Source organism: Centruroides vittatus, unplaced genomic scaffold (assembly GCF_030686945.1).
Source record: "Centruroides vittatus isolate TY-2023 unplaced genomic scaffold, ASM3068694v2 contig_912, whole genome shotgun sequence".
Taxonomy (NCBI): Eukaryota; Metazoa; Arthropoda; class Arachnida; order Scorpiones; family Buthidae; genus Centruroides; species Centruroides vittatus.
The window spans coordinates 608,856-622,002 of record NW_027122601.1 but is presented as its reverse complement, the minus strand read 5'-3'; the positions used below and the strand labels follow the sequence as shown (position 1 = coordinate 622,002).

General features: G+C 26.7%; 2 protein-coding genes across 2 annotated transcripts in view; one reads left to right on the top strand and one right to left on the bottom strand.

Annotated features, from left to right (window-relative positions):
• Window positions 1–13,147, top strand: part of RpL10Ab (ribosomal protein L10Ab) — a 513,017-nt gene that overhangs the window by 368,740 nt on the left and 131,130 nt on the right. The window lies entirely within an intron of this gene.
• Window positions 6,705–13,147, bottom strand: part of LOC136984308 (ubiquitin carboxyl-terminal hydrolase 47-like) — a 105,265-nt gene continuing 98,822 nt past the window's right edge. Inside the window, exons 32-36 of the mRNA XM_067281241.1 lie at window positions 12,233–12,280; window positions 12,030–12,160; window positions 11,852–11,923; window positions 11,105–11,250; window positions 6,705–8,385 (exon numbers count right to left, since the gene is read on the bottom strand). Coding sequence (XP_067137342.1) covers window positions 11,106–11,250; window positions 11,852–11,923; window positions 12,030–12,160; window positions 12,233–12,280 — 396 coding nt within the window. The 3' untranslated portion in view covers window positions 6,705–8,385; window position 11,105. The remainder of the gene's footprint in view (window positions 8,386–11,104; window positions 11,251–11,851; window positions 11,924–12,029; window positions 12,161–12,232; window positions 12,281–13,147) is intronic.

Below are 13,147 nucleotides of genomic sequence, written 5' to 3'. Positions count from 1 at the left end.
TTAAAATCAAATTATAAAAGCTAAAGAATCAAATAGCAACTTTCTCAGTATCTTCTACACTGTGCCATAGGATACACCCAACTGCCATGACAATGCATATGCAACAATTTTTATTGACTGTTCAACAAGTTTTAGAATAAAAATTTTAAAACAAAAGATTAATTAGAATAAAAAAGTAGAATTGATTTCCCATATCAAATTGAAACATATGAAAAACCAAGTTCCTATTTCAGTTTTGTTAATGCATAACACATTGAAAATCTTATGAGAATACAACAGTTATTATTATTTATGAACAATTGTAAACAAAAGAAATAATTTTAATTTTATAATATTTGAAGAGTAAATATATTTATTAAAATACCTCTATTCAATGCTATTTTAAAAAGATATTTAGCACTCCAAATAAAACCAATATGATAGGGTTGCATTTAAAAAAAATCCAGTAAAGAGTTACGTAACTTTCCTCTCTTAAAATTGTATGTGGCACCATCTGTTATATTTTATTAAAAAAATAATTATTAATTATTATAAAATGACAAAATGCTTAATTCTAAGGGTAAGAATGAATTTTATATAAAATTTGAAATGATCATAAGTAAAATCATCACTAAGTCTGACCACACTCGAGTTTTCTTTCGTTAGTTAAATATGGAGATTCTGGCTGGATCGCCATACTTGAGTTAAGACACACAACCCCCTTTATCTCCCCACCCCACTGACCTTTAATCACCAAAATTTAATAGCATCAATTCCCTAATTTGCATACCTTCCTACAAAATTTCAGAAATTTGATAAAAAACCACCAGAGTTATTTATTAATCTTCAAAGTGGGTGAAGAAAATCGTGTCCCTCCACATACACACACTAACATCCATACATATGTAAAACAAATTTGGAATATTTCTTGCTATAAAAGTGACCACAACTGCTGAACATCATTCTTATCAGCTATGATGATGATGATGAACATCTTGTCAGAATGGACATTTCTTATGATGCTGTTTTATGAAACCTTCAATGCTGTAACTGCACTTTGGAACATATGCCATTGTAAGAATTTATGACATGAACCATTGACTCCCGAAGTTATCAGAAGAATGATGACTTGATTCAAGGAAACTGGATGGTAGGGAGTTCAAACTGATGGAAGGTACAAACCTATCGCTTCACAAATGGTTTATGATGTTGCTACAACTTGTTGAACAGTCAATAAAAATTGTTGCAGACTGCATTGTCATGGCAGTTGGGTGTATCCTACGGCACAAAGTGGAAAATACTGAGAAAGTTGCTGTAAAAAACAGTAAGCTACAACCAGTAGTTACTTACTGTTGAGAAGAAAGCCTGACTTTTGCATTGATCTTCCTACTCAGAATGAAAGTGGACGTGTCTTGATTATGAAAGATCCTGTGGAGCAATGAAGTATATTTTCACCTCAGTAGAACCTGTAACTTTTGAATTTGTCCCACAGCTACACATTTTCAGAAGATTCCACTGCATTTGTCTGGTGTTAGTCTGGTATGGATTCACAGCCACATTAATCTTTGGGATTATCTTTTTCAAAGAATAATTATTCAATGGACCTGTGATATATTCTGTAATGGATCAGAGAAAGATCATCTTGTCATACCATAATTTCTACAGCAACAATGCCTTGAGTCAACCTCTTTCATGCAAGATTGAATACTACCATATATCAGATGTTATGATGACACAGAAATTGTTGTACATTTCACCAATAACAGTGATTAATTATGCATTTCTTACCACCTAGCCAATTTGTTCTCTGATCTTAGTAAATCCATATGATTTTTCATTGAAGGGACACTTGAAAAGTATGGTTTATCAAGGACATGTTTCAGATTTGGGTGCCTTGGAAGACAGTATCACACTACATATGAGAAGCATCACAGAGGATCAATTAGCTGTTGAATACACTGTTCAACTAACTGAAGGTGTAAAACTTGAACGTATAGTCTTTATGTTTTACACCTTCAGTATGAGGACCACATTGAGCAGTATCCCCTCCATCACTAAAGTCTGTATGGAAAGGAACAAAAAGTTGGTGATTGAATACTAATTTTTTTTTAAACAGAAATGTCACCATACCAGACTTACATTAAGACTGTTAAATATCTCTGTAGACAACATTGAATAGGAGGTTGAATAAAATCACCTGATAACTTTGATAATGCACTAGAATAATCTATAAAAACAATAATTTTCATATATTCTGAATCAATGAACATTAGAGTCTCCTTAAAGTCATTACTATGCAATCATAATCTATCCAGTAAATTCAGAAAAAATAACGTAATTTAGCATTTTTTATTCTATAATAATAAAATCTGAACAAAAATGCTTTAATGGAGCAAATAAGTTTAAAAGTGGTCAAAATATTTTTTATAACACTAAATATTCATTAGGAAGTGATGTTGCCAACAGTTTAATATTCCAGTCATTTAATCTTTTTTGTGGGTTATTTTACTCCTTTGAAGCATTATTGAAATGGTGAATAGACATTTTTGCAAATAGCTTCCTTCATAATCAATACAACAATGAATGTTGCATGTTATAACAACTGAAAATGATTGTTTCAATGTTACCAATAATGATCTTGAGCTTAATCTTAATATTCAGCTTCTACATAATAATGTGGCAATTTTCCAAGATTGATTTGTAAGTCTGCATGAATGAGACTGACTGTAATAGTGAAATGAAATATACTTACTTGAACAATTTAATGAATCATGATTTTATAATTGAATAGAAAAAACAGACCTCTTTGAAAGGCAATCTTTTTCTGAATTATTTCACTAATTTTCTGTAAATTTCAATTTGCTGTTTTCCTTTTATTACTAAGAATTTACTATCACAATACTGTTCAAGCATAAATACCACTTATTGAAGATGCCACACTCTATTTACCTGTTATGTTTTATTCAAACACTATGCAATTGTGTTATCAGACACAGTATTTCCAGCATTTATGAACAAAGTATCTCTAATATAATTAGTAGCTGTAACTTTTTTAAAACTTTATTATTAAAAAAAGTATGACTGATCAAACAAACTTTTCAGGTTATTTGATCACAAAGAAAACTAATTAACTATTATTTGATGTTAAATGTCAAATTTACACAACTCTTGTCAACACCAATGGTAAAAGGTGTGCTTACTAAATAAAAGTTTGTATGCTTAAATGAAAGATTAAAGTATACAAGCACTTGAACAGTTGGATATTAACCCATGGAAATTTATTCACTTCATCATAAATAAGAACTATTGCTTCTCTCTATACTGCTGTTTTAATTCAGAATTTCAAAATTTTAAGATAATATAATTCTCTTTTTGTTTACACTTTTAGAGTATACACATATACCAAAGAACCCATATTTCCAAGATGTTGGCACTTTGGTGTGGATATAATATGATGATGTAATTGGATAAAGTTTTTCTGAGGATAGATAATGATGTATAATATACAATGCAAGTGAATTCAGTAATATGCAGAAAATTGTGATGGATGGTTTCAACACTACACATGAATAGTCTCCCATAGAATTAATAAATATATAAGATAAGTTTAGCTAACCATTTGGGTTTTGATTAAGTCTAAATCACATGATTACTTCTCAGGCAATACTATCCAGATTATTAATCTGGAGTGAGTCAAGTCTTATTCTAAATATATTTTGTTTCTTCCAAAATTTTCTAAATTATTTAATTAAATTCAAGATTAATTTCTAATTATTGATCTTTACACAAGAATACAGCTTAACTGCAATATTTGGCTATTTGATTAAATAACTCTGGCAATTTAGAATATTCAGCATAGTACAAGATAATAAACAAAGAGTAAATTCTTTGAACTAGAGAATACCAGAGGTAGAACTGAAAGGCAGAACAAATGAATCCAAACTCTACTTTTGACATAAACAAAATTTATTTTGTACTAATTTTTGAAAAGTAAATTGACTTAAGGAATAATTTTTGTTTTTGTGGGAAAAATAAAATAAATTTACACATGTAGTGAAAACAAGTGTACATGACTATTTCTGTAAAATGTCCTTCAAAAATAATTCCATCTGGGATTTAATCAAGTATATTACTCAAAAACTGTGTAAACAAACTAAAATATTTATCATATTTACTCAGTTCATTATTTTAAATCTAATTAAGTTTTGACTCTTATTGTACAAATTAAAATTAAAGTTTTTTTGAACCAGAAATTTTTTTAAAAGTTTAGTAAATCTGATCAATTGCAAACCAACAGTGAACAGGACTGACTCTACCTTTGGTGTGATAGAGAAAATGCAGTAAGTCATATTTTTGCTTAAATTTTTTAAAACTTACTTCCGTTTAGAATTATAAAGTCATCAATGAGCAGATCATTTATAACTAATAGGAACTACTATTACTCCCTTGGTGTTAGTTATCCAACAGAATCACACAAATACATTTCATAAATATAGTTATATTAGAGCACTAAACAACATCTTATGTACAGTATACAAATAATTCAAAACTAAGCAGTTTTTTTCTTTAAAACTTTCTATTTTCTTAAATGCAATTTACTTTGAAAATTTGTCTTTTTTTAGCTTATAAGAAAATATATCTGTATTCAAATAATAATAATGTATTCATATTAAATAGACATCAGAAAATATACATGTTTATAGAAAATGACACATATTGATATTGCTAAATTTAAAATAAATAATTTAATAAAATAGCAGTTGTTTTTGATTGACAACAATTTTAAATTCAGGCTTATAGAAAACAAGTTTTGAAACATTCTAATACAAAATAAAAATTTTTGCTTTTAAAATTATTGTTACAGGCAGGAAATACTTCTAAATATTTTAAATAATAACACCTGAAATCAATACAGTGCTTTAACCAAATCTAAAATATGTTTCTTTGGGAAGTTATGATCTGCAGCTATCAGAGAGATTCTGTTGAGTTTGATATCTCAAACTTTCCCTAAGAAGGAGGAGGGAATACTTATTTTATTAATACTAAATGCAGAAAATTTATGGGAAACTGTATCAAACAAATGATCTAGGGCAGTGGTTCCCAAACTTTTTTGATTCTCGGCACCCTTGCTAAATCCAGATTTTCCCAAGGCGTCCTATGTCAAATTCTAACAAGTACAATTTGTGAAATAGCAAAATAGCCAATATTTTAAAAATTAAGTAAAATTAGAAAAATTTTATAACATTTCATGGCATCTGCGAGGAAGCTGCAGCACTCTAGGGTGCCACAGCGCACACTTTGGGAACCGCCGATCTAGGGTATATAGGACATGAGTTTAATGAAAACTTCAGTGTTGTAAATGGTGAAATCATGAAAATAACAAATCTAGAAAATTAGTTTCTATGCCATGCTGTTCTAATTTTATACCAACTATTATTATTAATGCCTTCTATACATTTTGAAATAATTTCCTCTTTATGCCAAATAATTATTAAAACAGTCTATGTAGCACAAAAATCGATTTAATATCATTAACATACATTTTCATGATATGATTTTCTACCCAGGACACTACAATTTCTGGAAATCCTGTAGGTAGACCTGAAGATTGTTTATAAAATTTTCTATCCTGTAAGAGATAAGTACTTACAAAATAAGATTAAAAGGATTTGATACAAACTTAAGATTTTAAACCTAAAATATTATAAATGTTTCAACTTAGGGAATTCTAATGTTAACTTGATGAGTATTCACTCACTGTTTTGTACAGAAAATAAGATTTACAGAGATATCAATAGAATGTATCTGATAGAATTAGATCATGACATTCAAAAAAAGCTTATTTCAAGTTTGATAAATAAAGAAATAAAAATTAAACTAAACATTTCAACTATTAAACAAAAAGGAAAAAAATGAACTTTTCAATTATATATTAAAAAATTATCACACTTAGTTTTCTTGTATGTAAATTAAAAGTCATCAAAATGCTGGAAAGAGTTGATTAATAAAATTGTTAAAGAAATTAAACTAAATATTTAATTTACCACAATTGATAAACTGATTGTGAGATTTGTAATGTTTTTGGATGTTTGTGCAGCCATCATTAAAATAAATCAAAAAGAGCATAAAATTTAATTTAATTTTTAAATTGGGCATTCTATTTTGTATTCCTTTTGATGTATCCTAATGACAGCTTCCATTTACAGAAAAAACTACAATTTAATTTATTACAGTTCCATAATTAAATTTCAAGATGATAACAATATTAAGATTTTCTTATAAAATAAATCATATTTTTTATATTCTACTCAGAGATAAACACTTGATCAATTGCCAATTGGTAATTCAACAGAGTTTTTGCCATTTTTGTGTTCACTAATATGATCAAAATAATTTTTTGTATCATATGTATAAAATGTATCACATACTCTTGGATTTATTAAATAGCATTTTATATATTCTCACCATATTTAAAAATAAAAGATAATATTTCTCTAACATTGATCAAAATTCTGTGAAGAGAAAGCAAAGAATTGATTGAAATGTGTAAGTTTAACCTTTGTTTGTCTCACTATTCTGAGATTTTAAAAAGATTTTTTATGTTTTAGAAGTATAAATTACTCATTATTGTTTTTTTATATTACAATTTTGATCAAATTTTTTACTTACTTAATTTCATATATAATTTTAAAGTTAATTAAAGTTAAGCAAGTTTTGACATAAACTTAACACACTTCATACAACTTTTATTTGCATTTTTATCATACAGTCTGAGGTGAGACATGCCTGTTAATCTCATCTCATAAGATTTTATTTTTGTTTTATTAATAATTTCTCACTAAAACTAACAACACAAAATGCAGATAACATTGGCAGTCACAAGAAGACTGTAATTTTTATCATCATCCACCCAAAAGTTATACAAACAACTATCTATTTGGATGGCTTCAGTTTGCAAAATTTTATCCAAACAAAAAAGAAAAAGATCATCACCATCTGACATTATATATATTTTTTTTTCTTTTTTTTGTTTTTCATTTTTTTATGTAAAACTTTATTAATATGCAATTTTGCATTTTTCAAAATTTTGTTATAAAGCAGTTTAAATTCTTTTCTTGATTTAAGGCATAATCAAACAAATTTTGCCCTAGACTATATCCTTTATTTATAATAATAATCTTGATGATGATGATGATAATAATGATAATAAAAATAACAAAAAAATTCAGAATAATATATTAAATAACTTTGTAAAAATCAGTATCAAAACACAAAATTTAAAAATTTCTTTTCTTCTGTTTATATGTTGCTACATCAGCCAGGCCTGCTGACTACTAATTCATTCCTAACACCTGACAATAGCCAGTAGAAAAAAAAATAAATAAATAAATAACAATGAAAATTTTTTTAATAAACAGTTAAGCACTTTCTTTTTATTGTTGAATCAGTATTTGCATTATTTAAAATGAAATTTTTCTCATATTCTTTTGCTCAAATAATTTTATAAACATGTTGAATTTCAAAGATTAAAAATGAAAAGTTACAGCCAAAACATATTTTCTGTTTCCAAGAATTTTTTTATCTATCCAAATAAATATTAACATTTATATATAATTAATATATGAATATTATGCAAGACAATTTCAATATCGCGCACAAAATTAATAAGCAAATTACCAACTTTAACATCTTCAATTCTTATTAAGAGAACAGGATGATGATATATGAGATACAATAAATCAAATGACTTTTTGAATTTCATAACGAAATCCAAATTACAGGCACTTTTCAAAGTAACTTTTTGGAACTGTATAATTGGTGTTATACACCTTTTTCATTCTTCCGTTGAATCTTTATATGCAGAAAACAAAGCTCACACAATGGTCTAACTGCAATTTTTAAACAAAATTTGTAATTTGACTTTTATAAATATTACAGTTCAATCTTTACACCTGAGCAAAATGTATATGAATATACAATAGGCAACAGAATTTTATAAACAGTTGGGTGTCTTTCATCATTTTTAAACTACAAAAATGCTCATTCTGACATCACAACCTAAAGAAACAGCATGTAAATGTATTTTCTGAAGATAACACCATCTATTACTTTTTAAAGATGAAAAAAAAAAGTTGTCTAATATTTTCATGTACATTAATAAGACAATCTGGGAGTCGAATATAAATATCATTGTTTTTAAACATAAAAAACAGCCATAAGAATAAACTAAATTATTCAATGATAAAAGATTGAATGTACTTGACTACAGGCACTTCCAGTAGGTGCCTTAAAAAAGGCAGTCTCTTTAACTAATGACTGAGGGAATAACAACACAAATTTGAGTACATCCAAGCCACTCATTGATATGCTTTGGCATTGAGAATTATGCAGCATTCTGTTGGCTTACTGGAATAAAAGAAAAAATCTTTTAGGAGAAAATATTTATTAAAATATGAATATTAGTTAATTAGTATTTTACATTGACTGATCTATTTATTTAGGATTAATCATAGGAATTCTAAAAATATAAATATATTTAAAATGTAAAAATGACATTTCTCAGTTATTTCTAATTTATTATACTTCATCAGATTTTAAATTCCCAATTAAATAATGATTTACTTTTGCTTTTACCAAATTCATTATTTTCATTTTTAGAAAACTGAAAAAAATAATTTTCTGAAACAAATAAAAGTATGATGTATGTTGAACATATGCACATAAATGATGGCTCAAAAGTTATTGTAAATCAATAACTAGGTACCCTGACAATGATTGCTTGATTTCTAAAAATCAGATCATCGTTTTTCAGCTATTAAAGATTAATTAAATATTTCCTATGCTACAGAATGAAAACAAATTTGAAATTAAAATTGTTTCATGAATGGTCATTATTTTTGAGTTATTTTATATTTTTAATGAATGCCTTCATTTTGGAAGAATGCAATTCTGATACATCACAGTAAAGTATTTCAAATTCTTGTCTTCAAAAATTAAACAATTCTAGAAAAATTATATGCAATTTACTATTTAAGCTTTATTTGAATATCACTAACTGTGAAAAATTTATTTAAACATTGTGTATATTTTTTCAAGTACTTATTTTATTAACTAAATTTTAAATCTCATCAGTTTGGCATGGAAAAGAAATTCACTATCTAAACTCACTATTTAAACTTCACTATTTTAGCATTTAATGTCATTTAACATTAAATGCTAAAATAATCAAATTTAAAAATTAGGATTCAAATCTTAAATTCTGAATTCAAATATGGTATAAAAAGTCTATTATTTTAATTACTTAAAAAAATTAAGTTATGCATAGAATAAAAGAAAAATTTCCAAAATGTAAGATGTCAAGATATTTTAATTTTATTTTAAAAGGATACTTAACAATTATTTAAAAAGTATACACATATATATATATATATATATAAATTGCTTTAATGCTTTATATAATTAAAAATGCTATATAATGCTTTATAAAATTCATTATAAAATTCATTGCAAAATAAATTTTTAGATGTAACTAAAAAATTAAGTTAGCCATTATTGAATATATTTATTAAATAAATACAGGAAATCCTCATTAATACAAACTCAGATAGTTCAAAATCCCATTAGTTTGTAGCTGTGCTATTTGTCCTGGCTGGAGATATAGAGATTTACATGTTAAGGAATTCAGATAGTTTGAAATACGGCTACTTCGAAATTTGAAGTGAAAATTCTGTCCAAACTGCGATATGAGTACATTAACTTGTTCATTTAGATCGAAGTGCTTCCGTACTACAGGGATGCCCTCATTCCTCTGTGTAATTCAGAGCAAGCAGCATTCATTTAAAAATTCCTATGGAACACATTCCCATATCCACTTTCATGGAATATGTGCTGTCAGATGGCAAAAATGGCTGTTAGTAGTAGTTTACAATGAAAACCAACATGGCACCATCCGTGGCTTAGATAGTTTTGTTTCAGTGACCATTATGTGATTTTATGAATGAAAATTTAGAATGTGTGAAAGTGCACGTAATTGCTCACAATGATATAAGTGCCATCTCAAATTTTTTTCAAATGATAACTGGTATTCTAATTTTTTTCATGACTACTTTGAATGCTCTGTCAGCAAGAAAATCCATTTTATGATTAAATTTCACAATTGGGACCCTTCTTTTAACTGTTGTCTGAAAATGCTTATTTTAAAATCATATAGCCCTCCATCATAATACCATTGATAGTAAGTGCGCCACCATCTTTTTCTTTCTTTCACTGTTGTTCCTGAATGCCTACAAACAGCAGTGCACTCCCATAGTAGTGGAGACACAGAGTGACCACCATTAATGAACACATCCTAAGAGAAAAATAGACCAAGAATAACTCTAATCTGGTCAATATGGCTTTGCTTTTACAATAAAACATTTTCAGATATCACTTTACTCATGGACTACTCTTTTTTCTCTTATTTCATAAAATACAGCTGGATTTCAGGATTGCAAAATTGGGCTACAAGTAGCAGATTAAGATATTTGTGGGTTCTAGGCTACTACATTTGGATGGCTTACCACTTTTTGGGCCACTTTAAAAATAATTTGGGTTACATTTTGAGAAATTATGCTTTACTTCTTATAAAACCTCTGAAGTTCCCACTGGACACATGCTATTTACCTGCAATTTATTTATATTACTATTATTAATCAATGAAAAATAGCATTCTGTTTGTGACCATATTCTGTTTGCTTATAAATTACATAAGTTACATGGCATTTGGCATATTGAACAGAAATATGCAATCTCAGATAATTCAAAATTAAATAAGTTAAAGTTGCAATTATTTTGTCCCTTGAATTTTGAACTAATGAGGATTTCTTTATATAAAAATATACTAAACAAAACGTAAACATAATTAGTCTTGTCCACAATTATAAAGAGATGTTTGAATATGAATATAGTACATTTCTATTAACTTTCAAATTATTGTTATGAAATTACCAAATTTACTTCACTAAAATAACATTAACACAAAGCATGTTAAAATAATTTAAAAATTTTAGTATGGTGATATATATCTACTGCCACAATAGAACAACCAGTCAATGTATTAACTTTATCAATAAATCAAAATACTGACCTTAATCAAGATCTGGAACTATAGTTTTTGATGTTGAAACTGAATTTGAACTATTGCTGTTTGTACTGCTTGGTGAACTGTCTGTATAAATTTTCAATGCTCTTTCTTTCCTTGGTGAATAATTAACCTTAAGTAATTTGTTTAACCTAAAAAAAATAAAGTTTTGTTATAAGTTTCAACTTAATAAAAAATAGTTTTAAAGTATTATTTAAGTATTTAAATATCCTGAAAAATGTTATATTATACATAACTTAAAGTTTGAGTTTAAAAAATTAACTGTTATCCTATTTTAAAATGAAGTCAATTTTCAAACTGAAAATATTTTGTTAGTTTCTACATATTATTGTTTAAAGAATTTTTATATATTGTATCTCAAAGTTTTCGGATATAATTTAATTTTCAAATTGAATTGTATTAATTTAAATTATTTAAATATATAAAAATAAAGTTTTGCTACAAAATACAATTTTAATTTATTGATTTGTTCAAAATTAATTATTTCTTCCTACAACTGTTTTTCACTTTACTTGTATCATACATTCTAAAAGAAAAATAAACTATCAACATATATACTCATTGACAGAAAAGATTATGCACTGAAAAGGAAGCTTTGGAATTAAAACTTTATCAGTTCCAATTTTATGACAATGGGGATAACTGGTTACAATATCAAAGCAAAGAGTAACAATAGTAAAATTTAAAGAAACCTTTAGGACCTTTAGACTTGTGTGTCTGACAGCTACTAACCTAGTGTTTTCTTTATTAGATATCTGACGTTTTTCTTCTTCTGAAAGTTGTTTTAATTCTTCAGTTTTATCCCTGATTAATAAATTATAAATGCATCAGATTAAATCAAACTATATATTTTAAAACTATTATTTTTTTTAGATGATTATAAAAATTAAAGATCAAATATGAAAATTACCTATAGAAAATAACATGCCCATCATCACTAATATAAAGAGGCCAAGTGTTTAATGATGATGCTTGAGAATGCCAATCAAAATCTGTATGGATGGAGAGAAGAGAAGGTTCACAGGGAAATGTTCCTTGTCCCTAAATTTTTAAAATTATCTTTTATTATTTAAGCAATTTTAATAATTTAGTTTCAATAAATTTAATACTTACTTTTGCAAATTCCAAATTATCAATTGGGATTTTGCTAATTTCTGATAACTATTCAATTAAAAAAATTATATATAAATATATTTCTAATTTTGCAAAAAAAAAAAGTGAATTTTTAAATAAAACAAGGTATAAATAGATTTTAATAAGAACTGAACATTTTAAGATAATTTTTAAAGAGATTAAATAAGGGTCTCTTGCATCTTGCAGCTCTTTCATACAAATTAGAACATCAAGGTCAAATAAGTATAATAATATTGATAAACAATTGATATTGCCATTAAATAAAGTGTATTCTACTAGAAAATTAATCAGAATTTACTATTCAACAATGACTGAAAATGTGATCATTTTTGGTTTTATATACCTGTATATAATATATATATATATATATATATATATATATAAAATACAGTCGAACCTGTTTTTATGCGGGGGATAGGGACCGCATTAAAAAAAACGCATTAAAAAAAAATCTCACGAAACTTCATGAATGGCTGTAAATAATAGTTTTCGCAACACAATTAAAAAATATTTTTTTTATGCGATCAACAGGGACCGCATAAAAAAAGTCTCACATAGAAAATAACTCAAAACCGTACGAAATAGAATTTATTGACAACAGATGTCAGCACTTGACTGCATCGTCTGGTCTATCGTCTGTTTTACATATTTTTGTCCAGGTGGTGTTTCGTTGACTTAAAAAGTAAATTATTTCATTTTTCGCATATTCATGCAATAATATTACTATAATAAGTGCATTTATGCTATAATAAGTTTATTTAGCTATAATAAGTCAACATAAGACATGACGAATCGCAAGAGACTAGTCGCCAACTATACCGCACAAATTAAAAATTCGCATTAAAAAAAAATCGCACATAAAAAGAGCGCATAAAAACAGGTTTGACTGTACAT